Source organism: Bos indicus, chromosome 17 (genome assembly GCF_029378745.1).
Source record: "Bos indicus isolate NIAB-ARS_2022 breed Sahiwal x Tharparkar chromosome 17, NIAB-ARS_B.indTharparkar_mat_pri_1.0, whole genome shotgun sequence".
In the NCBI taxonomy this organism is placed as follows: domain Eukaryota; kingdom Metazoa; phylum Chordata; class Mammalia; order Artiodactyla; family Bovidae; genus Bos; species Bos indicus.
In genome coordinates, this window is record NC_091776.1 from 11,709,577 (window position 1) to 11,736,184 (window position 26,608).

The window sequence follows — 26,608 nt, forward strand, 5'->3', positions numbered from 1 at the left end:
TTTTATTACCATTTTATTAGACATAAAGTCCATGAGAACAATGTAAGGTGGACTCCTATTGGTATGTTAGTTGCTCAGTGGTGTCCAACTCTTTGCAACCCCCTAGACTGTAGCCTGCCAGGCTCTTCTGTCCATGGAATTCTCTGCAAGAATACTTGAGTGGGTTGCCTTTTCCTTCTCCAGGGGATGACAAATGTCTTTATAGGAGATATACACAACAGCAGCCACCAATGTGAAAATAGATGCAGAGACTGGAGTGCTGTGGCCATAAGCCAAGGAAGCCAAGTAATGCCAACAACCAATAGTGGCTATAAGAGACACGGAAGGATTTTCTCCTCACAAGCTCCAAAGGAAGTGTGGCCTTGGCAACACCCTGATTTGGGACTTCTGGCTTCCATTTTGAGGTATATGTTACAGTATCCATAGGAACCTGATGCAGAATTCACAGTGCTTTGTGTTCTTTCCCTTTAGGTAACCACTACAACTAAAAATCATTTCCAGTGATCAGAGTTCTTGGTGAGAACACAGCATTTTCCTGATTTATTTATTGGGGTGCATAAGCGAAGGAGTTGACATTCCTGCAGGGTCTATGGGTAGGAAGTCCATTCATGAAACTAGCAATGTCCCTGTTTATCAGAAAACACTTAAAGGGAGAAATGGGGAGGGAAAGAATCTTGCACGTGGGGCAATGGAAGGCAGGACCCGCCCTCCCCCGCCCCAACTCGGTCGCTCACCACTTTTTCCTTGCCGAACCTGACCCTCTTCCCACAGTTGCCCTGATGATGGTTGGGCACGGTCTGGGGTCTAGCAAAAGCGTGCACTCTTCAGAGAAGCCAGCTCAGACGCCCACTCTGACCCTCGTCAGCTTGGTTGAGAGGCAGGGAGAGAGCTCGAGATCCGGTCTCCGGTAGCGGGGCTGAACCTCCAAAGTCCCCACTCCCGGGCCGGTAGTGGCGAAGGGGGTTGGGGCTGAGGGCCCTTCCGGGGGCGACCGACCTGGGGCTCTGGCAAGCCCTCCCGGACGCGTCGGTCCTCTGTCTGTGGGCATCTGCTCGGTGCCCAATCCTCAACCCATTTCTCGAGGCTAAAGCTTCCCAGCTGCGGGGACGCAGCTTTCCCCAGGCGGCTGACGAGCTCGGCTAACTCCTGAAGCGCCGAAAGCTCGGAGACAGAGCGCGGCCTCCCCTTCCCCCAGCGTACACGTCAACGCCGGCGTCCAGGAAGCGTCGTAATGTCTCGAAGAGGCTCGCCACCAATAACCCTGCAGCCCGCCGCTCCAGCTGCCGACGGAGAAATCCCTGACTCAAGAGCACCCTGACCCTTCCCGCAGGCTCAAGGCGAATCAAAAGAGAATCTTTCCGCAGATGTACTCCGAGAGGGCGGGTTGCTGTGCCTACAGGGCGGGTTTGTTGGAACCCTTGATAGAACAAGTAGGCTGTGGCTCCTCACGTCACTCCCTGTCCCTGTCATTTTTAAGGTTCCTCAGGTCTCGACTGCGGCGAGTTTGTCAGCCCTACCAGGCAGCCAGCTTTCCTTCCCTAATCGCCAGCGCCGGCCGTTTTCGCCCAAACGTTCGCTTTTGAGCGTTTGCGCTTGGGAGGCGCGGCTAGAGCCGCGGTTTCGTGTGTGCTTCTATTAGGGGCCGTACGGTAGAGATGGCGGCGCTCAGTGAGACTTTCCTGTCACTGGATACTACTACTCCCAGCCCTCCTCAAAGCCGCCGGAGCAACCCCCTGGTCTTTAATTTACAAGTAGCAATTTGACTTGCTCTGCTGCATGTCAGGTGGGAGCTTGGAAAGTGTGGAGAAGCCCCGGGGATTAAGCGACCGTAGCTTAAAAAGAAAAAAAGCCAAGCAAATAAACAAAACCCACCCACCCTAACAAACATGAGGCTGCTGGAGAGAATGAGGAAAGAATGGTTCATGATTGGAATAGTACTGGCGATCGCGGGAGCAAAGCTGGAGCCGTCCATAGGGATGAATGGGGGTAAGTGCTCCACCTCTGCATGCTCCGCCGCGGTTCCCACTTCAGAACTAATTTTCGAGTCTTGGACAGGAGAGGGAGACAGGAATTGGGGAGTGTCTGCCTCTCTTAGGGGCACTGACCAGCCCTTGGTGTCTTTTGGCCTTTTAGCTGATTTTTCAATTTGTCAGCCCCAGAGAGGATTTATAACTAGGAAGGAGGCAAGGGAATTTGAACGCAGGTTGCCTTTGCCGCGGACTAAGGATTGAGAATCCTTAGTGTCAAGCAGTGAGGTTACCGAGAATGAAACTTATCCCTCCTGCCTTCAAAGTAGCATCCTATCCCAAGGGACGCTAGGTTGCCTGGAGTTCCTTATCTATCGGAGTGAACACCATTACCTTGTCCATTTTCGACACTCCCCTCCCCCACGTTAAAAAAGGAAAGGCGGGCCGGCGGCGGGGGGAGAAAAAGGGATACTCTTTCCTCTTCCAACTCAGATTTGGTGGCCCACATGTTGGAGAGTGGTGTTTTCCTGCCGTTCTGCCGCTCCACAAACTCCCAAGCCGACTGACACGTTGCACTCACTGCTTCCGTGTACGGCCGGCACAGTTGCTACACTTAGCAGTTTCACAGATACGGGCTGTGTTAGACCCTGTGTGCTGTGTATTTTGGCAAGGAAATGTAGGCGGGCTTAAAAATCACACCCAGATCTCTGAATAGTGGAATCCTTGTCCTGTGTGGATGGGCATTGGTGGAAATGACTGGAAATAGCATTAGCCTTTCCTGTCCCACCACACCTCCTCCCACCCTTAGACAAGCATGTCTCACTTTTCATAAATGTTCATTGAATTTCTTTAGTTCATTGTCTGCTTGACTTCGTTTGGCAGTTTTCATGCTTATTGACAGCATGCTTATTTCATTGCTTATTTCATGCTTATTTACACACCAGCCACACAGGAACAGATAAGGACGGAAGTGAGCACACAATGTTCATGCCAGAGTGAACAGTCAGGAGGCTATTTGAAGTTATTTGTACCTTTTTGTTCAAACATGATGAAAGTGAATGAAATGCTCTCTCAGGGGAACAGCGGTTCCTTCTACCCTCTGCCCTCAATACCTCCATTTAGAGGTAGCTTCAGAAAACATTTAAAAATAATTTTTTGAACAAAGACAGTAGAGATTAAAACTTTTTCTTTTATGTTCTTTCCTTTTCTGTTCAACGTAGTCCACAATGTGGAGGATGTATAGCTGTGAGAGTAAAGCTGTTGGGCTGGTTATCCTGCTGAAGATACCAGTTTCTCCTTTGACATAGTTTCTCTGTGAGCTTTCGGGAAATTTGTGAAGGCTAGTATTCAGGTTCTGTCCAATCAGTTCCCTTGTCCCTGAAGCTTGCTGGGTATGAAGAGTGTTAGAGAGTATCTTTGTGGTGATCTCGGGTGTACCTTTCACTTGCAGAGTCTGTAGCTTACAGTGTTAGGTCTCTGATTTGCTGAGTGTTAAGGTGATGTTACAGGTAATGTATGATCCTCCATGTTGAGATCTGCAGAGACTAGGTTTGGTCAAATTCCTTTTTCTCTTACGTTCCTGGGCTGCTCAGTGGGATGGAGGGTTGTGGACTGCTGAATCATTTTCCCAGGGCTTCCCCCCAGTGACAGGTGTGAGATGCATTCTTGCTTGTTCCCTCAGATTCTACTTAGTGAAGTTTTGGGGGTTATTGTATGTTAGAAATATTGTTTCCCATTTTCACTAGTCCCTATGCCATTAATCTAGAGTTTGTTTAATTATAAAAGAGGAGACTATTAAGAGCTGAGAGGGAACTTTAAATCCTTTTAAGCCAACATGTTTCTTTTACAGCTGAAGGTATTGAGACCTGAGGTCAGGTGACTCACCCTAGGTCAAGTTAGCTAGCTCAGGGGAGAGGAAGGACTGGGAACCGGGACTTCCGTTATATCATACCAGTTGCAACATCCATACATTCTTGGCAATAAATCCATTCTTGGCAATAAATCATTAAAAATGAATAACCATTATAAAGAAAGGCTCTCTGTAATAAAGACATTTTCCATACTCTGATTTTTATAGCCCAAAAGAAGCTGAGCAGATTCAGCTAATATTAGACAACTGTGTACTCATGTGATTTTTTTTTTTTTTTGAGAGAGATATCCAAGTGTAAAAGTTACTGTTTCTAAAAAAAAAAAGTTAAATGTTTGGGATTTGTTATACAGACCCTCAGGATAAGTTCTTGTATCAAGTATCTTCAATTGACCTTCCCACCTGTAAATCTTCTTCAATAAAAACAAACTTCCGAATAGTACCAAACAACACTTTGACTCCATTAGTTTAAACAACAAAAATCTAGGACCCAGGAGAGGAATGGTGGCTGAAAGTGTTCTGGCCTCTTGTGCTCTACAGAATGATCTAAAGCATCTCTTTTTGCTTGTCCCTCGTAGTCAGAAGTTTCATTTTTGGGTCTGTACACTGGAATTCATATACATTTTGAATGCACTCACATTGACTGAGAAATTTTCAGTTGAACAGTTTTCTGTTCTCTTCAGCAGGAAGTTGTGATTGTTTTCAACTTGTTAAGAGGGTCTCCTCATCTTTGCCTGGATCACTACCTTAATGACCTCACTCTGTTTTGAAGTGTAGGACTTCTACACTTAAAGTATCACATCTTTGCTGTGACCTCCCTTTAAAAGCAATCTATATAACCAATGGGTGAGTTATATATGGCTGGAAATTTACAGAGGTGGGAACGCTAAAGTGAGAGAAGTTGAATGACTTTCCACAATGGAAAAAGTGGAACAGATACCAGTGTAGATCATTTAATTCTTACTTTTCTGTTCTTTTTACTCAGTTACATTTCATGTTTAAATATATTAAAAAGTTAAATGTGAAGAGCCAGGAGAGATGTGAATGTGCGATTTTCAGGTGTAGATATTCCGTTGCATTTCAACCCAGGGGCACCCTGAGCTCTACCCGTCTTGGAGTTTACCAGAGTTCAACACTGTACTATTCATTCTAGGAAAGAAAGGCTTCTTTGGAAGTATAGAGTAAGCTTCTTATTTCTACTTGCATCTATAACTGAAATTATTGCTATTAATAAGACATACCTTCTAAAAAGGAAATTGCTTCATTTTTCCTTTAAGAAAACATAACCAGAAACATGCTCCTGCATAAACTTAAGAACATTAGCATGAACACCTTAGATGAAGTTTAGGAATGAAATTTACTTGATGATAGTAGGTTTTATGAAATAATAGTTCGTTGCATTCTTAAGCATTCCAAATAATTTTCTATCTCCCCACCCCCATTCTCATATTTATAAAATATGAGTTTGAAGTCCCAAAGTTGCTTTGTTTTTATGGTTAGTTTTTCTTTTGATGTTGCCATCCCATCCCATTTTCACTGATAAACCTCTTTTTTTTGCTTTCGTTTAAGGAAAAGTTCTAATTTACATTTCTCCTTTGCTCTTTATAGCCATCGCAAGATCTGAACCTGGTTATATTCATGACTTGGAAGATATAATCATGACCTTGGAGAGAGGCCAAATATCATTCCACAGCATAGTTTCAACTCTCACTCTGTGCAAATATTTATCAGCTTTTAATTTCAGCCCTGCCAGCTTCTAGTTCCTCATTCACACAGTGGACGATCCATTAGCAGCTGTCTCAAAGGGGCTTTAGGTTTCTCCAAATTAGAATTGATTCCTCCTTCCCCTTTAAATGGTACATTGTCAGTGGACCTGGAATAGTCTCACCAGGTTCTTCCATGGATTAGAGTTATTTAGATCTGCATCTAATAAAAAAACCAGTACACATTGTTTTTAGGATTTAAAACATTCAAAGTGAAGGATCATTCCACTGAATTGTGCCCATTGGTTAATAGTTATGATGTTTGTCTATATATGTGTATGTGTCTGGAGTGTGGGAAGAGTTAGCTTTTTAAAAGATTCAGTTGTTGGCTAACTAAAGTAAGCTTTAGCTGCCCAAAAGAAACATGCAGTCCAAGTCATTTCATGTACTTGCTATGGAGATGCATCTTTGGATATGTTGCCTAGCTATCGCTTGCAAATATACTGTTAACTCTGTGTATGTGTTTTAGTTACTCAGTCGTGTGACTCTTTGCGACTCCATGGACTGTAGCCCACCAGGCTCCTCTGTCTATGGAATTCTCCAGGCAAGAATACTGGAGTGGGTTGCCATTCCCTTCTCCAGGGATCTTTCTGACCTAGGGATCAAACCTGGATCTCCCACATTGCAGGCAGATTCTTTACTGTCTGAGCTACCAGAGAAGCCCATACTGGTAACTGTAACCCATCATATACAGAAAATCAGGGTCACCACTGTGGATAGAAGCACAGTTGAGAAGAATAGATCTCAAAAAACACTTGGGATTGAAGGAAAAGAAAAATGCTATGAGTTTTTTTAAAAAGCAAACAAACAGGATATTAAAAATTCCTGGAAGGCATTTACTTCCAAAGTGAACCCGATTCCTGGACTTTCAAATCTGCTCCTGAATCACCTTTCCTCAGCTTTGATGAAATATTATTCCAAAGTGTGAGTGGCTGAGACAGATTCACTCACAAGTATGTTGGAAAAAAAAATGTACTTCTTTTTTGAAACTCTTTCACTGCATTGAAGTGTAACACCTCTATACCAGCCTTCTCCCTTTGCTCCTTTTTTCTCAGATCATAGCAAAATGATCTGTGTGAATGCCAGGTATCTAAAATAATGTATCACAGTGTTGAAGGAGATCTTTGTTTCTTTTTTTCACTAATGTACTGCTGCTGCTGCTGCTGCTGCTAAGTCGCTTCAGTCGTGTCCAACTTTGTGCGACCCCATAGACGGCAGCCCACCAGGCTCCCCCCGTCCCTGGGATTCTCCAGGCAAGAACACTGGAGTGTGTTGCCATCTCCTTCTCCAATGCATGAAAGTGAAACGTGAAAGTGAAGTCGCTCAGTCGTGTCCGACTCTTCGCATCCCCATGGACTGCAGCCTACCAGGCTCCTCTGTCCATGGGATTTTCCAGGCAAGAGTACTGGAGTGGGGTGCCATGGCCTTCTCTGAAAATGTAGCATTGTAGTAGCATAAAAAAGGTTTGTGGACTGAACTTCCTTGGTGGTCCGGTGGCTAAGACTCCGAGCTCCCAGTGCAGGGAGCCTGGATTCCATTTCTGATCAGGGAACTGAGACCCACGTGCTGCAACTAAGACCTGGGGCAGCCAAACAAATAAATAAATATTTTTGTAAAATGTTGTTGACTGACTGAGTGGTAATTCTTCCTGAGCTTGGGCTTTTTCATTGAGCAGTACCTATAGGAATGGTGGAGAGTGGCAGGCAGCGGAGGAAGCACGATTTTGGTCCTGTTGTTCGGCTCTGCAGGAGTGTATTCATTCCCTAGCGCTGCCACGACCAATTTCCTCAGACTGGGTGGCAAAAACAACAGAAATTTTTTTTTTTCCCAGAATTCAGACATCAAAATGTGATCATGGCTGTCTGCCCACCGAATGCTCTAGGGAGGAGCTCTTCCTTGCTTCTCCTGGCTTGTGGTTACCAGATGTCCTTGGTTCCTTGCCTCAGTCTTCACAAGGCCATCTTCCCTCTGTTTGTGACCATATCCAGAGTTGCCTCCACTTACCAGAATACCAGTCACTGGATTACAGCTCCCCCCAATCCAATTAGACCACTTATTAATAACCCGATTACATCTGCAAAGACCCAATTTCCAAATTAGCTTCATAGGTTCTAGTAGACATGCATTTTGGAGGGATACTATTCAACCTCCTGCAAGAGGGCTGTATAAAATGTCAAATATGAGGTGATCTCAGATTTTAAAATGTTGGTCCGTGCTAGGGTTTCTCAACCCTGGCACTATTGATGTTTAAAAAATTTTTTGCTAATATTTATTTGGATTTATTTAGTTTTCAGTATAAGAAATAATGAAGTACAGATACATTTGAACTCCCCTTTTTTTTATTGGAGTATACTTGCTTTGGAATGTTGTGTTAGTTTCTACTGTTATTGACATTTTTGGATATGATAATTCTGATACGTTTGATTTTGGATATGATAATTCATATCATTGGATATGATCATTCTAAAAAATATTCTCCGGGATGTTTAGGAGAATTCCTGGTCTCTACTAGATGTCAGTAATGCACCCTACCCCCTGAGTTATAACAACCCCAAAAAATGTTTCAGAACATTGCCAAACGTCCATGGGTGACAAAATTTCCACAGCTGGAGAACCACTGTTATATGGGGATAAAATGGCACTTTCTCAGAATTGCAGCGTTGTCCTTTGGTTAGTGAATTAGGTCTTCAAGTCAATTGTGTCTGCTGTTGTTTGTTGTGTAGTCGCTATGTCACGACCAGCTCTTTTGCAACCCCGTGGACTGTAGCCTGCCGGGCTCCTCTATCCATGGGATTTCCAGGTAGGAATACTGGAGTCAGTTGCCATTTCCTTTTCCAGGGTATCTTCTTGACCTAAGGATCGAGCTTGTGTTTCCTGCTTTGGCAGCTGGATTCTTTACCACTGAGCCACCAGGGAAGCCCCCGATTGTGTATAAGCTACATCAATCAATCAATAAATATTAGGGTCGTCCCTGTTATACCCATAGTATTAGCACCTCTAGGGTGGTGCCACTTTGTCTCTAGAGAAGATTTTCCAGAGGTGAAAGATCAGCCCTATCTGGTTCACCACAGTATTCCTGGGGCCTGGCAAAATTTAATCTTAGCAATCTTAACAATATATTGTTAAGTACTCTGCTACTCGGGCTTCCCAGGTGGCTGAGACAGTAAAGAATCCGCCTGCAGTGCAGGAGACCTGGGTTCGATCCCTGGGTTGGGAAGATCCCCTGAAGGAGGGCATGGCAACTCACTCCAGTATTCTTGCCTGGAGAATCCCATGGACAGAGGAGCCTGGCGGGGCTAGAGTCCATGAGGTTGTAAAGAGTCAGACATAACTGAGCATCTAAGTGCACACACACACACTCTGCTACTCTATATGCATTATCTTATTCATATAGTAAGTGCTCAATAAATACTTGTGCTCTGAGTGCACGCGGGCAGAACTGAACGTGCATGAATATAAGGTTTGATCTCTGATATCCTAGGAGAAATAAGATAATATTTGCTAAAAAGAAGGGGACTTCTTCCACTGATTTTCTTCTTTTGGTGGTGCTGGTGGGGGAGAATTTTGATTGTTATATAAGCACAGATACTGTGGCAGATAAAATCAGAATTAATGTAGAAGGATGCTGCCTGTCTGCTCTCCTGTGTGAGAGCAGTGTTTATTTTCATTCTTCTGGTCTGAGGATTCTGTGCTGAACTGGACGGCCGTGGTCCTTGCCCTCCGGAAAATCCTGTCCAGAGTTAGGCTGCCTCACAGTGAACACTCAGCTCTGTCAGCTCATTAGTACAGTAGAGGCAACACCAAGATTTAAAGTCCCGTTTGTTCTCCTCCAATGGATTCTTCTTTCGTGTCAAGTAAATGCCTGTCGGAAATGCTTATCTAACAGTGACTCATTTCTCTCTCTTTAGGACCACTGAAGCCAGAAATAACTGTCTCCTACATTGCTGTCGCAACAATATTCTTTAACAGCGGACTATCATTAAATACAGAGGTACTGTTACCTATGGGGGCACATGAAAAGCAGGGAGAAAAATTTAATTTGCGCTTACTGCTTTGAAATTTCAGTTTCCTTTTGTAAAGCCATGTATATTTACAGTCTGAAGGCTTCCCTGTCACAGAGAGTGACTTGCACCTCTGCAAAGGACTTGAGTTTTGTACCTAGTAACTGCGTATCATAGATACTATACTATAGTTGGACAGCAGCATGGAGACCAAAGGAAGGTGTGGTTAGAGTGGTTATGTTTTTAATACAGTGAACTGAAACATCTACTTCCGGTCTTTCTCAGATTGTGTTGGTCACTGTAGTGGCCCCTGCTGGGGCACTCTGGAGCCACTGATGTTTAGTTAGGTTTCCATAACTTGTGGATCTTCTTTAGCTTCTAGGACTTGTGTTGCTCAAGTGCTGCTGCTTATAGTTTTTAACTAATTTTTGTGGTTTTTTTTTAAGTATATTCTTTGTTGGCATATCTATTACCTATTAATATGGCATATCTATTACATATTAATATATAAACGTATTAATGAATGTTTTAACTGAAATGCAGGAATTTTTCACATTAAACCACCATCTATCATGAACACACACAGGTAATTTTATTTACTGATCTAGCTATCCCTGAATATGAGATTCTTTTAGAATTAAGCAAATCAAGATATTTTAACATCCGAGAGAGGAATGAGTAGAATTTATGATTCTCCTTTGAATTGTAATAAAAGAAGAAAAGAAGAAAATACCCATTTACCTTTCAAGAAATTATGTTGAGCTTGTAAAGTTGTCATTCTAAGATATGCTTATTCATATGTAATATGTAGGTAGGGACTCTTACTATGTCAGGATTTGGGGCATTTTTGGAAATAGGTTTAAAATTCTGTTTCCACATTACATCTTGCTTGTATTTATTTTAATTTTAAGTGTGCTTTGAATAAAAACTGTATTTAGTTACCTTCACTTTTGACCATCCTAGTAGCAACTTGGAAAAAGCATGCTCTGACTAAATTTATGTATTCTGTAGTTGTCAAGTTGGTATAAATCTTACCAATGGGGCATTTTTGATATAGAAGGGACCCCTGTGTAATGTCTGAGAAATTTTGTCTCAAGAATTTGAAATATTGTCACTAATTACTTGCTCTTTTGAAACTGACTTAGAATGAGATTTCCTAAATAGGTTACATTCTGGTTTTTGTAAGTTATGTTGACGTGAGAGGACTATGGTTGGTGCTTGGGGGGGCGGGCATAGGCTTTCTCTGTCAACACCTGAGTTCTACATTTGGTTCTCAAATGTGGGATCCAGTGATACAGAAAGATACTTGCCACTCCTGTGGTACTGGATGGGTCTTCCCTGGAGGTCTTCCTGCTGGCCTTGGCTGATTCTCTTTGTGGAACAGGTGCCTCACCCAAGCCCTGTGCTTGAGACATTGCTCTAACTACATCCCCTGCTGGCTGCTTAATGTCTGCAGCTGTTCTCTGTTGTGAAGTTGCCAAGTCGATTCCAACTCTTTGTAACCCTGTGGACTGCATCCCTCCAGGCTCCTCTGTCTATGGGATTTCCCAGGCAAGAATACTGGAGTGGGTTGCCATTTCCTTCTCCAACAGTTTTTCTTTATGCCTTGGGAAATCTGGCAAGATTTGATTCTCTCACTCCTTTAGTTTCTTGCTTAACGCTATACTGTCAAGCAGCCAACTCTGTGGGATGCAGGAGTTGAAGAAGGAAGAATGTCATACTTACCAGCATTTTCTAAGGACCAAATTCTTCTGTAAGCACCTAGGAAACCTTCATCCAGCCAATTTGGCTCTGATGATGAAATGCCGGGATCCTGTGTTTTATCATGGTATCTAAGCAGCCATCAAAGCCACTTCCTCCGTTAAGGGCCCTTTTCAAACTAATACAACATTAAGTCATTTTCAAGATCCATTTAACTTAAGATGCCCTAGATTGCATCATTATGTAGTGTTAAACCATCACTAGGCCTTGCTAATTTCCCAAGCAAGTGAACAGTTGTAAGTTAGGAGGTAGCAATCTGATCTTCATGTTACTTGTGTTTTAGTTAATAATCAAATTAATATCAGCCGGGGCTACTATTTTTTTTATCCTACTAGGTCCTGGAATAGTGCATTTTTGCACATAGGAGACAGCAAATTATTATTAACTTGAGTCTATTTGCAAGCATTTACATTGGTCCCACTCAAGTTTGATTTATCTTGAACATTTCATGTAGTATTACTTATATGTTGAGGTAATGATGTGTATTCTAAAATTTGTTTTGGTCATTTATTACAATTATAAAGGACTGTGTATTAATACTTTATGCTAAAAAGATTTAATGCTAAATCTTGTTTTATAACTCTTGGTTTCTAGTTTGTGAAATACCTGTTGAAATGGTTTCTGAACTTTCTTTTGTAGTGTTATGAAATATGGTCACATTTGAAATATATTTTATATTTAGTTAGCTTCAGACCTGCAGTTTCAGAGGATTAGTCACTGAAGAGATTGTAACGGGACCAATCTCACTTAAACAGGTACCCAGACGTGCTTATGACCACAGGTCCTGCAGCCTTGTAAACTTGTGCTTGGCCTGGGAGAGGAGCAAAGATGAACAGGAAGCTCAGAGCCTGAGAAGGGTCCCCAGTAGACTAAAATGTTTAGTTTTCCTTATTTTCCTAAACAGATCATTTTTTCAAAAATCCTATTAGCTTAGAAGTAACTATAGCAAATTCTAAACTTGAGGCTACTGCTGCTTGTATCCAGCCCAGAGCTATGAGGCTGCTTCTCAAAGCAAATCCAGTAAAGGTCAAATAAGGGTTAGCAGGGAAATTGGTATGTAATGAAAATATTTCCAAATCCCAGTCTGAGCCTCTGATTTTAAGCAATTCTTGATGCTGTCAGTGAGGCCCCGGTATGTGGAGTATCCCTTTAAGTTTATTTTAATGGAATTTGACCTGTATTACATGTGAGTAAACAAAATGTCATGCGAAATCAACTTTTCAATTATTCATGATGGTGTTTATTTAAGTATGTGGCCCTAAATTCTACACGGATATGTTTGGAGTAATACTCTTTTGAATTTTATAGTGTTTACTTGCTTTTTCTTTTCCACTGCTACCTTATTTTAGCTTTAAAATTGTATGAAGAAGATACAAAAAATATAGAACATTGGGTTTTTGTGACAGTCTTGGAATCTTTCTTGGAAACATTTCACGTCTGTTAACTCCATGTTGTTAAGAAGACCTTGATGACCCAACATAGCAGCCCCTTGTGATTCATTTTGCTGGGTTCTTTACTGTTCCATTAGTCTGATACAGTGTCACTTGTTTCTAATCGTTATTTATCAGGTCAGCTTGTATTTTTTTAACTACATTTTTTATAACTTTTTTCATGATTCCAAAAGTAGTATTTCCCCATGCAGAAAGATTAGAAAGAATAAAAATAACTGCTCTTAACGTTGTGTGAATTTTAGTCCTTTTTTCCTAGACATATTTTTTATATCAGTTCATTTCAGCTGCTCAGTCATGTCCGACTCTTTGCGACCTCATACACTGCAGCACGCCAGCCTTCCCTGTTCATCACCAACTCCTGGAGTTTGCTCAAACCCATGTCCATTGAGTCGGTGATGCCATCCAACCATCTCATCCTCTATCGTCCCCTTCTCCTCCCGCCTTCAATCTTTCCCAGCATCAGGGTCTTTTCAAATGAGTCAGTTCTTCACATCAGGTGGCCAAAGTATTGGAGCTTCAGCTTCAGCATCAGTCCTTCCAATGAATATTCAGGACTGATTTCCTTTAGGATGGACTGGGTGGATCTCCTTGAAGTCCAAGGGACTCTCAAGAGTCTTCTCCAACACCACAGTTCAAAAGCATCGATTCTTCAGTGCTCAGCTTTCTTTATAGTCCAACTCTCATATCCATACATGTCTACTGGAAAAACCAAAGCTTTGACTAGATGGACTTTTGTTGGCAAAGTAATGTCTCTGTTTTTTAATATGCTGTCTAGGTTGGTCATAGCTTTTCTTCCAAGGAGCAAGCATCTTTTAATTTCAAGGGTGCAGTCACCATCTGCAGTGATTTCAGAACCCCAAAACATGAAGTCTATCACTGGTTCCATTGGTTCCCCATCTATTTGCCATGAAATGATGGGACCAGATGCCATGATCTTAGTTTTCTGAATGTTGAGCATTTTTTATTACTTTACAATATTGTGGTGGTTTTTGCAATACATTCACATGAATCAGCCATCCCCATCCTGACCCCCCCTCCCACCTCCCTCCCCATCCCATCCCTCAGGGTCATCCCAGTGCACTGAATGTTGAGCTTTAAGCCAACTTTTTCTTTCACTCTCCTCTTTCACTTTCATTAAGAGGCTCTTTAGTTCTTCTTCACTTTCTGCCATAAGGATGGTGTCATCTACATATCTGAGGTTATTGATATCTCTCCCGGCAATCTTGATTCCAGCTTGCACTTCATCCAGCCCAGCGTTTTTCATGATGTACTCTGCAAATAAGTTATATAAGCAGGGAGACAATATATAGCCTTGACATACTCCTTTCCTGATTTGGAACCACTCTGTTGTTCCATGTCCAGTTCTAAGTGTTTCTTCTTGACCTGCATACAGACTTCTCAGGAGGTAGGTAAGGTGGTCTGGTATGCCCATCTCTTTAAGAATGTTCCACAGTTTGTTGTGATCCACACAGTCAAAGGCTTTGGCGTAGGCAATGAAGCAGAAGTAGATGTTTTTCTGGAACTCTCTTGCTTTTTTTTTGATCCAGTGGATGTTGGCAATTTGATCTCTGGTTCCTCTGTCTTTTTTAATACAGCTTGAACATCTGGAATTTCACGGTCCAAGTACTGTTGAAGTCTGGCTTGGAGAATTTTGAGCATAACTTTGCTAGTGTGTGAGATGAGTACAATTTTGTGGTAATTTGCACATTCTTTGGCATTGCCTTTCTTTGGGATTGGAATGAAAACAGACCTTTTCCAGTCCTGTAGCCACTGCTGAGTTTTCCAAATTTGCTGGCATATTGAGTGTAGCATTTTCAGAGCATCATCTTTTAGGATTTGAAATAGCTCAACAGGAATTCCATCACCTCCACTAGCTTTGTTCATAGTGATGCTTCCTAAGGCCCACTTGACTTCACATTCCAGGATGTCTGGCTCTAGGTGAGTGATCACACCATAGTGGTTATCTGGGTCATGAAGGTCTTTTTTGTACAGTTCTTCTGTGTATTCTTGCCACCTCGTCTTAAAATCTTCTGCTTCTGTTAGGTCCATACCATTTCTGTCCTTTATTGTGCCCATCTTTGCATGAAATGTCCCCTTGGTATCTCTAATTTTCTTGAAGAGATCTCTAGTCTTTCCCATCCTATTGTTTTTCTCTCTTTCTTTGCATTGATCACTGAGGAAGGCTTTCTTATTTCTCCGTGCTATTCTTTGGAACTTTGTTTTGTATGTAGAGACTTTTAAAAATAAAGAATTTTTAAAAATTGTATATATATTATATATATGTATACATATTTTTGCATAAATATGCACATACATACACAATATACAATTTTATTTTTCTATGTTATATTGTATAATGGTAATTTTTCATGTAATTTAATATTTTATTTACTTTTTCTTTATATTTGAAAATAAGATAATTTGTATTTTATTCACTTTTATGAACATAAATCAAAAGATATAAGTGTATTTATGATGAGAAGTATTCTTTTCACCCCTCTACTAAATACTCAGTTCTCTTCTCTGGAGGAAACCAATATGAACAGTTTCTGTATCTCTTTCCAGAGATACTCTATGAAAAATGAACATATATGTACCTCCCCACCCCCGCCGTCAAACTGTGGTATTTTGTACTGTTTGCTACCTTACTTTATTTTACTCAAAACACATATCTTGGGGATTGTTTCATATCAGCACATAAAAAACTCCTTGTTTCTTTTTGAATGTTGAAAAATACTGTATTTTAAGAATGTGTCTTGATATATTTCCTCATTTTCTGTTGATAGACATTTGTATAACTTATGACATTTTGCTATCATAAACATTCTGAAAAGGCTAACTTAAAAATATGTTATTTTCTACATTTGATAATACATGTGAAGGATTAATTCCTTGAAGTAGAATTTCTGGGTCAGACAACTTGTGAAAGTTTGAATTGTGAGAGATAGTCCAGGTACCTAGAAAGGAGGCAGGTGCTGACTGAAGTAATGAATTGCCAGGTTTGGTCTCCATAAGTTGAGCCAATGACATGCCTGTTGGTTAAGTAGGAAGAGATTCGCAAACTCCTACATCCTGGTCTACACATTTTTTTTTGTTTGTTTGTTTTTTCTAAAATGTTTTAGACTTTATTTTTTTAATTAATTTATTTATTTTAATTGAAGGCTACTTTACAATATTGTAGTGGTTTTTGCCATATGTTGACATCAATCAATCAGCCATGAGTGTACATGTGTTCCCCATCCTGAACCCCCCTCCCACCTCCCTCCCCATCCCATCCCTCAGGGTCATCCCAGCGCACCAGCCCTGAGCGCCCTGTATCATGCATTGAACCTGGACTGGCGATCTATTTCACATATGATAATATACATGTTTCAATGCCATTCTCCCATATCATCCCACCCTCACCCTCTCCCACAGACTCCAAAACTCTGTTCCATACATCTGTGTCTCTTTTGATGTCTCACATATAGGGTCATCGTTACCATCTTTCCAAATTCCATCAGTTCAGTTCAGTTCAGTCGCTCAGTCGTGTCCAACTCTTTGCGACCCCATGAATCGCAGCACGCCAGGCCTCCCTGTCCATCACAAACTCCCGGAGTTCATTCAAACTCATGTCCATCGAGTTGGTGATGCCATCCAGTCATCTCATCCTCTGTCATCCCCTTCTCCTCCTGCCCCCAACCCCTCCCAGCGTTATGGTCTTTCCAATGAGTTAACTCTTCCCATGAGGTGGCCAAAATATTGGAGTTTCAGCTTCAGCATCAGTCCTTCCAATGAATACCCAGGACTGATCTCCTTTAGGATGGACTGGTTGGATCTCCTTGCAGTCCAAAGGACTCTTAAGAGTCTTCTCCAACACCACAGTTCAAAAGCATCAATTCTTCGGCACTCAGCTTTCTTCACAGTCCAACTCTCACATCCATACATGACCACTGGAAAAACCATAGCCTTGACTAGACAGACCTTTGTTGGCAAGGTAATATCTCTGCTTTTGAATATGCTGTCTAGGTTGGTCATAACTTTCCTTCCAAGGAGTAAGCGTCTTTTAATTTCATGGCTGCAGTCACCATCTGCAGTGATTTTGGAGCCCAGAAAAATTGAGTCTGACATTGTTTCCCCATCTATTTCCCATGAAATGATGGGACCAGATGCCATGATCTTCGTTTTCTGAATGTTGAGCTTTAAGCCAACTTTTTCACTCTCCTCTTTCACTTTCATCAAGAGGCTTTTTAGTTCCTCTTCACTTTGTGCCGTAAGGGTGGTGTCATCTGCATATCTGAGGTTATTCATATTTCTCCTGGCAGTCTTGATTCCAGCTTGTGCTTCTTCCAGCCCAGCATTTCTCATGATGTACTCTACATATAAGCTAAATAAGCAGGGTGACAGTATACAGCCTTGACGTACTTCTTTTCCTATTTGGAACCAGTCTGTTTTTCCATGTCCAGTTCTAACTGTTGCTTCCTGACCTGCATATAGGTTTCTCAAGAGGCAGGTCAGGTGCTCTGGTATTCCCATCTCTTTCAGAATTTCCCACAGTTTATTGTGATCCACACAGTCAAAGGCTTTGGCATAGTCAATAAAGCAGAAATAGCTTTTTTTCTGGAACTCTCTTGCTTTTTTGATGATCCAGCGGATGTTGGCAATTTGATCTCTGGTTCCTCTGCCTTTTCTAAAACCATCTTGAACATCTGGAAGTTCACGGTCCAAATTCCATATATATGTGTTAATATACTGTATTGGTGTTTTTCTTTTTGGCTTACTTCACTCTGTATAATAGGCTCCAGTTTCATCCACCTCATTAGAACTGATTCAAATGCATTCTTTTTAATGGTGAGTAATACTCCATTGTGTATATGTACCACAGCTTTCTTGTCCATTCATCTGCTGATAGACATCTAGGTTGCTTTCATGTCCTGGCTATTGTAAACAGTGCTGCGATGAACATTGGGGTAGTCTACACAGTTTTAACATATTTTCTAATAGCTCTTAACACTCTGTTGCTACCCTAAGTTATTAGTTATTCTCCCACTTTTGGACATATATGCTGATTCCCAATTTTACTGTAATAGATAATGCTATGACTATCAGTTCTTTCTATATATAAATGCTTGTAACCACTTCTTATATCCTTAGGTGAAAAGCCTAGCCAAAACATTTTGAAATTAAGGAATATGAGTTATATTTTAGTCCTTGAGATACTCTCCCAAATTACTTTTCAGAAAAGTTAAAGCGTTTTATATTCCTATAAGAACTGTATACCAATACCTTTGTTTACTGCATTCTGGCTAGTCATTTTAATTTTTTTAAAAATAAAAACCCACTGATAGTTATTTGGTATTTGTAGAATCCCTCTGAGTGTGTTTGAGTGCGATTTGGTTTCAAGACTCCTGAGAATTCTTCCAGCTGCTGGTGCTCAAGTTTTTTCTGGGGTGAAACATCTGGTTCGGTGTAAGACGGCCCCTTTTACGTGAGCTCTGATGTGGGCACCCAGCATGGCTTCAGGCAGCCCAGAGTGTTCTCTGTTAGATCCGGGTTGCCTGAAGTTCCACAGATGCCTGTGCCTTTAGAGATGCATTGAGATTGGATCTGCATGTCTCCCAGTGTGTCTTCACATAGAGAGATGAAGGGTGGGAGCCGCTGAGACAGATGGCAGAAAGTGGTGATCAGTGAATGAGCGTGCATTAACCTACTATTTCAGTTCAGTTCAGTTCAGTTCAGTCGCTCAGTCGTGTCCGACTCTTTGCGACCCCATGAATCGCAGCACGCCAGGCCTCCCTGTCCATCACCAACTCCCGGAGTTCACCCAGACTCGCGTCCATCGAGTCGGTGATGCCATCCAGCCATCTCATCCTCTGTTGTCCCCTTCTCCTCCTGCCCCCAATCCCTTCCAGCATCAGAGTCTTTTCCAATGAGTCAGCTCCTCGCATGAGGTGACTAATGTCTCTGAGGCCACTTCATGACTTAACTTGACCTAGGGAAGGTGAGGGACATTGTAGTGCTAAGTTTATAATCAGTGACTCTGTGGAATCTTTGAATGCGTTTTAAAGACTGCGTGTTTTATATGTTTTCTGTTACTTTCTGAATTTGTTTCATTTCCTCTGAATAACCACATAACTCAAAGAAATTCAAATGTAAATGCTTGTTAGTTTGGACATATTGAAATCCCAGTTTACTGTTACATCCTTTTCCAGCTGAGAGACTCACAGCGTATTCCTGGTATGTCATGTCTCCATGCAAACCTTCTCCCTCTTGAGGCAGTGCTGTGACTTGCTGGTAGAAACAGGCGTGCATGGGTTTGATAGCTTGCTAGAAATGGGTTTGATTCTGATTCACTCTCAGTCTCAATGTTCTCATCAGATAATATCTTCCTAATAAGAGTTGTTGTCAGGATTAAATGAGGTAACATTCATAAAAATGGCAAGCCCAGAGCATGGCACAGAGCTCTGCTATTCAGTAAATGTTAACAGAGAAATCTAGTGATTAAAAAAATACCGGTTTATAGTTTTCTTATTTTGTATTACATGTATTCACATAATAAAAAGGTAATACTAGACCCATTTAAAAAAAATCTAGTGAGTAGATTTTGGGGAAAGAGCCCTTTGGAATTATAGAATATTATTGGGAAAAAAATTTTTTTAAATTATGATTTGTGTGTAGATTTAGTAACATCTTGCCAAGTTGAGGCCTTGCCAGGTCTGGTGTAATGAATAAAGGGTCTCAAATTTAATTAAAATGCTAGGTCCTGCCAAAATTTTTAAACAAGACTTTATTCTTTTGAGTTAGCCAAAAAATTTGTGTGGATTTTTCTGTAGCATCCCGTGTGTGTGTTTATAGTGTCAGCAATTCTGAAATCTATGCTAGTGTTAAGGTAGTTAGCTTAGCTGTATTCCAGAATTTTATGAATCTAAATTGTTATGGTGTATTGTATTTGAAAGAAATGAGAATATTTCATAAGTTTTATATAAAAATATAATTACCGTGAAGAGTTTCTTTTTCTTAAAGTCTATCTCTTATGCGTATGCTTACAGGTAAAAAATTTTAGCTCTGAAATAACTCCAAACTGATAGATATTAACTAGACTTACTGTGGTGATCGTTTTGCAGTATACACAATGAATCATCATGTTGTATGCCTAAAACTAGTACAACATTATATGTTAACTATATCTCAATTAAATGAAACCTAATTCATGTGATGTTGTTTTGGCAGCAATCTCTCTTCAGAAATAGTTTTCTTACCTATGTTATTTTGTGTCCTTCATTTTCACAGGAGCTGACAAGTGCTTTGGTGCATATAAAACTACATCTTTTTATTCAGATCTTTACACTTGCATTCTTCCCAGCAGCAGTATGGCTTTTTCTTCAGCTTTTATCAATCACACCCATCAATGAATGGCTTTTAAAAGGGTATGTTTAAATATTTTGAAGGGTCCACTTTTAATGGGGCATCTTTAGTGACGTTATCATTTCTGTGGCAACTGTATATGAGAGGGCTTATGTGTGATATAAGGAAATAAAAACACTTTTAACATTATTATTATTCCTAAAAATGATAGTGTTTCATCAAGGAAGTTCATTATTTCAGTTATTTTATAACAGAAGCTTAAAAGATGCACTCTTACTTAACCTTATGGTTCCAGGAGAGACAGTTTTCTGTTGGGAGAAAAATGGAAGACACTAGAGGATGTAAGATCTGTGTTTGTGTGTGTAATGTAGGCTGTAAGTTGGGTGCTTTAACTTTTGCATTCTATATCTTACTAAATACTATGTGTTTTTAAAAATATATAGGAAATAAATATAGAGAGAGGACAAACATTTACTTTTTCACTTGCTCTGTTTTATGTTTGATAGGATAATTGAATTACCAATACATTTTTGTTAAGATCTTTTTTCCCATTAAAAATGTTGCCATGTTTGTGAAAAGGATTAAATGACTTAAAAATTATTTGAAGTGGTTTAAAACTAGCCACATTTTAGCATCATGGTGTAACAGCTTAAATACTGAACTCCAGGCCTAAGAGTTGCATTTTAATCTAGTCTGAAACCTAGACTAGGTTTAAACTAGTCTGAAAACTCAATTTCCCTGTTTTGTAGTTATGGTGGTGGTTTAGTCTCTAAGTCGTGTCCAACTCTTGCGATGGACTGTAGCCCACCAAGCTCCTCTGTCCATGGGATTTTCCAGGCAAGAGTATTAGAGTGGTTTGCCACTTACTTCTCCAGGGAGTCTTCCCAACCCAGGGAACTGAACCCAGGTCTCCTGCACTGCAGGGAAATTCTTTACCAACTGAGCTACCAGGGAAGATGTTTTATAATTATAAAATGAAGATAATCATATTTTTATTGCCTGCTTATTAATGATTTTGGGGACATCAATTGAGATCAGTTATTCATTCATTTATTTGCTATTTATTTAGCTCCTATTATATGCTAGGAATTATAGGTTTTGGACAAACAACAGTGAACAAAATTGGCAAGTGCCAGTTAGTTTTGCATGTCAAGGACACTCTGGGTGTGATTGTCAGTAAACAAGTAAATCCGTGATCAAGATAGAGACAAATGATGTGAAGTAAAACTGTGTGATATGGTTGAAAATGGTTGAGAGGATAGACTGGTGATTAATTTACACTGCAGAGTTCTAGGGGTAGAACGTTCTAGGCAAAGAAATTAGAATATGTAAGGGCTGGAACAAGCCTGGTATGTTCTAGAGTCAGCAAAGTGACAATGATGACCAAAGCCTAATGATGTAGAGGATGAGTAATATGACTTAGGGTTGGAAAGGTGGACAGGACCCTTCCCGTAGAGCTTTGCAGGCTATGGAAAAACATTCAGTTTTAATTTTGTGAAGCTACTGGAGGGATTTAAATAAGAGAGTGATGTGGTTCTGATTTGTATTGCAAATGATTCTTCTAGTTCCGGTACGGAGAACATATAGTAGAAGGACCTGAGAGAAAGCTTGGGGACCAGCTCAGAGGTTAGTGTGGTGAGGTAGCAGTGCAGTAGAAAGAAATGGATGTATGGAGATTATGTTTTAAAATTAGAGTTCTCAGAACCCATGGGTGGATAGGGTGTAGAGAGAGAAGGAAAGATGTCAAAGATGACATCTAGATTTGGGGTATGCGCTACTGGGTGATGGGTAGCATCATTTACTTAGCTGGGGGAGAAAGGTTAGGACAAGAGGGGGAATCAAGGGTGCTGTTTTAATTGAATTTGAGAGAAGCATGTAAAATTTCACCAGAAATTATAAAATGCTACATAATATGATGACATCATTTTAGAGCAACAATGTATGATGTGTATTAAGAACCAGTATTTGGGACTTCGTTGGTGGTCTGGTGGTTAAGATTCTGCACTTTCAGTGCAGGGGGCGTGAGTTTGATCCCCAGATGGGGAACTAAGATATCCCATGTGCTGCACAGTATGGCCAAAAAAACCCCAAATGAGCCCAGTATTTACTGAGTATCTGCCCTTCATAGAACACTTAAGAAATTGGAAAAGACTAACATTTTCCTTGTATTCAGGGAACTTTCTAGTTTAGTTGGATATGTAGGACATATGTAGCAGCAGAAGGACATATGGGGCTTCCCAGGTGATCCCGGTGATAAAGAACCCACCTGCCAATGCAAGAGATTTAAAAAATGTGGATTCAGTCCCTGGGTGGGGAAGATCCCCTGGAGCAGGGCATGGCAACCCACTCGAGTATTCTTGCCTGGAGAATCCCATGGACAGAGGAGCCTGGTGGGCTTACTGTCGATGGAGTCACAAAGATTTGGATACAACTGAAGAGACTTAACATGTATGCACGTAGGATATATATATATATATATATATATATATATATATATGTATATAGAATGGCCAATCAAAATGGTCTAGCTTGTGATTTGTTAGATAAGTATAACCAGTTATAGGGGAAGAAGGCCAGACATCCTGGAATACGAAGTCAAGTGGGCCTTAGGAAGCATCACTATGAACAAAGCTAGTGGAGGTGATGGGATTGCAGCTGAGCTATTTCAAATCCTAAAAGATGATGCTGTGAAAGTGCTGCACTCAATATGCCAGCAAATTTGGAAAACTCTGCAGTGACCACAGGACTGGAAAAAGTCAGTTTTCATTCCAATCCTAAAGAAGGGCAATGCCAAAGAATGCTCAAACTACTGCACAATTGCACTCATCTCAGTTCAGTTCAGTCACTCAGTTGTGTCTGACTTTTGGTGACCCCATGGACTGCAGTACACCAGGCCTCCCTGTCCATTACCAACTCCTGGAGTTTACTCAGATTCATGTCCATTGAGTCAGTGATGCCATCCAACCATTTCAACCTCCACTGTTGCCTTCTCCTCCCGCCTTCAATCTTTCCCAGCCATCAGGGTCTTTTCCATTGAGTCAATTCATTGCATCAGGTGGCCAAAGTATTGGAGCTTCAGCTTCAGCATCAGTCCTTCCAATGAATATTCAGGACTGATTTCCTTTGGGATGGACTGGTTGGATCTTCTTGCAGTCCAAGGGTCTCTCAAGAGTCTTCTCCAACACCACAGTTCAAAAGCATCAATTCTTCGGTGCTCAGCTTTCTTTATAGTCCAACTCTTATATCCATTCTCATCTCACATGCTAGTAAAGTAATGCTCAAAATTCTCTAAGTTAGGCTTCAACAGTATGTGAACCAAGAGCTCCAGATGTTTAAGCTGGATTTAGAAAAGGCACAGGAACCAGAGATCAGATTGCCAACATTGTTGGATCATAGAAAAAGCAAGAGAATTCCAGAAAAACATCTACTTCTGCTTTATTGACTACACCAAAGCCTTTGACTGTGTGGATCACAACAAACTGTGGAAAATTCTTAAAAGATGGGAATACCAAACCACCCTGCCTACCTCCTGAGAAATCTGTATGCAGGTCAAGAAGCAACAGTTAGAACCAGGCATGGAACAACGGACTGGTTCCAAACTGGGAAAGAAGTACATCAAGGTTGTATATTGTCACCCTGCTTATTTAACTTATTTGCAGAGTACATCATGAGAAATGCTGGGCAGGATGAAGCACAAGCTAGAATCAAGATTTCCAGGAGAAATATGAATAACCTCAGATATGCAGATGACACCACCCTTATGGCAGAAAGCAAAGAGGAACTAAAGAGCCTCTTGATGAAAGTGAAAGAGGAGAGTGAAAAAGCTGGCTTAAAACTCAATGTTCAGAAAACTAAGATCATGGCATCTCGTCCCATCACTTCATGGCAAATAGATGGGGCAACAATGGAAGCAGTGACAGACTTTATTTTCTTGGGCTCCAAAAATCACTGCAGATGGTCACTGCAGCCATGAAATTAAAAGATGCTTGCTCCTTGGAAGAAAAGCTATGACTAACCTAGACAGCATATTAAAAAGCAGAGACATTACTTTGCCAACAATGGTCTATCTAGTCAAAGCTATGGTTTTTTCAGTAATCATGTATGGATGTGAGAGTTGGACCGTAAAGAAAGCTGAGCACTGAAGAATTGATGCTTTTGAACCGTGGTGTTGGAGAAGACTCTTGAGAATCCCTTGGACTGCAAGGAGATCCAACCAGTCCATCTTAAAGAAGATTAGTCCTGGGTGTTCATTGGAAGGACTGATGCTAAAGCTGAAACTCCAAATCTTTGGCCACCTGTTGTAAAGAACTGACTCATTTGAAAAGACCCTGATGCTGGGACAGACTGAAGGCAGGAGGAAAAGGGGACAACAGAGGATGAGGTGGTTGGATGGCATCACCAGCTTGATGGATGTGAGTTTGAGCAAGCTCTGGGAGTTGGTGAAGGACCGTGCTGCAGTAATGAGGTTGCAGAGTCGGACTTGACCGAGTGACTGAACTGAACTGAGGGGAAGAAGTTCAGCATGGATGGTGTACCTCTAAAGTAGAGAATTCAAACATGAAGCATTAGTGGGCGACAAAGATAGAAAGTTTCCTTAAGGCCAAGCTGCAAAAGGTGGGACCTACTGATCTGAAGAGTTTGGGTTTAAATTTGTGGATGATGGAGAATTCTTAAATGTGCTAAACAGGAGAACGCATGCTCAAGAGTGGTCATTAAGGAAGATTATCTGATAGTATTGTCCTGGGTGTGTAGGCAGAGTAGAGTTTGTAATCTTCATATGCTAAATAAAAAAAAAAAAAAAGGCATACAATTCCACAGCTCAGGATATTGAACTGAAAGGAGTACAGACTTAGTCTGCCTCACTTAGAGAAAGCTTTTCGTCACTCATTTTTTTCTCCCGTCCGCTCCCAATTTGAGAGTACACACTCAGTATGTTAACTAGAGGGAGTTGCTGACTTTTGTATCAGGATCCTGTTTAAATCACTGAAATAAATGTATTCTGAGTACATACTCCCTTAGCTTTTTGTGTTAAAAGGAAAGAGTAGAGATAGAGAGAACACTGAGTAGGCATTTAGATATGTCTAGACTTGGGCAAAAAAGCATCTGAAGGGGGATGATGACAATAGTCATGGAAAACAGTGGAAAATTGGTTGTGGTGATTGATTGGTTTATTAAGACTAAGTGGAGCTCCGCTTAACTCCAAAGTTTCAAACTAGTTCATTAGGAGTAAACTGATCCATTGACAGAGATAAAAGTCAATTGAGAGGCAAAGTTGATTTCTTAGAAAATACATAAATTCCGTATTAGACAAGTTTAGTTCAAGGTGGTAGTCTTAGGCAGCAATGTACAGATTTGGGAATGGAGGCTGGGTTTAGCAATAGAAATTTTTAAGTATTCTTATCCATTCAGGTTTGAAAATAAGATTGAGAAGAAGAAAGTAGTAGCCAGCAAAAAACTTGAATGGGTTTGTTTAAAACACAAGGTAAATTAGAATGATGCTGTACTATGACAACCAAGAGAATAGAGTGCTTTGAGAAGCAAAGAGGTAAGGAGAATGAATGTAGGGAAAAGGATGTTGAATTTAGTGAGTGGGAGATTTCTGGTGATTTATAAGGTTACTGCTTTTACTAGAGGGGCTTCCCAGGTGGCTCAAGTGGTAAAGAATCCGCCCACCAAGTCAGGATCCATGGGAGACTTGGGGTGGGAAGTCTGGGAGGGGAAGATCCCCTGGAGGAGGAAATGGCAACCTACTCCAGTACTCTTGCTTGGAGAATCCCGTGAACTGAGGAGCCTGGTGGGCTGCAGTCCATGGGGTTGCAAAGAGTTAGACAAGACTGAGCATGTGTGTGCACATACACTTTTACTAGGAGGGTCATAAGTCAGATTCCAGGGGAGTAGAGAGAGAATGAGCTTTGGGGTCAAGTAAGTGGAGCACAGCAGTGAGCCACAGTGATAAAGGTAGGACTATATCTTGAGGAAACAATACTAATTTTGAGGTTAGTTATCTACATTTGTGTGTTGAATGTTTTGCCTTCTTGAAGGCAGAAATGATGCCTTATACTTCTTTTTAATACCCTTGTGTAATATCCTACCTATAGAAAGCATATATATTAAATGTATAGATTAGGTTTTTTTTTTGTTAAGATGTTGAGAACTCTCCTCCTTTGTACATAGAAAGGAAGAGACCAGAAGAGAGGGAAAGATTGAAAAAGCTAGAAAGATTGAAAATACCTGAGAGGGCTTATCACTAGTATTGGTGGCAAGGAATATAGAAGGCAGAGGCTGGAGGAACAGGCTTTGCTAAAGTCGTTGTCCCTGGATTCAGGAATAACTTAGTCCTGGATAAGTGGTTTTGTGAGCTTGGTTGTATCACTTAACTCTTTTCTTAACTTCAGTTTTCAGAAAGAGAATGGTAGTATTTATCTTAAATACTCATGAGGGATAAATGAGTAAA

At 40.9% G+C, this 26,608-nt stretch overlaps 1 protein-coding gene across 9 annotated transcripts in view; it reads left to right on the forward strand.

Annotated features, from left to right (window-relative positions):
* Window positions 1-891: 891 nt before the first annotated feature.
* The window catches only part of SLC10A7 (solute carrier family 10 member 7), a 323,368-nt gene continuing 297,651 nt past the window's right edge, over window positions 892-26,608 (forward strand). For 2 of the 9 annotated variants that reach the window (XM_070769030.1, XM_070769029.1), the window contains exons 1-3: window positions 1,274-1,986; window positions 9,506-9,588; window positions 20,080-20,216. In XM_070769030.1, the coding sequence (XP_070625131.1) occupies window positions 1,887-1,986; window positions 9,506-9,588; window positions 20,080-20,216 (320 nt within the window). In that variant the 5' untranslated portion in view covers window positions 1,274-1,886. Of the gene's footprint in view, window positions 1,987-9,505; window positions 9,589-20,079; window positions 20,217-26,608 lie in introns of all 9 variants that reach the window. The other 7 variants (XR_011561088.1, XR_011561087.1, XM_070769032.1 and 4 more) reach the window with 6 other exon arrangements.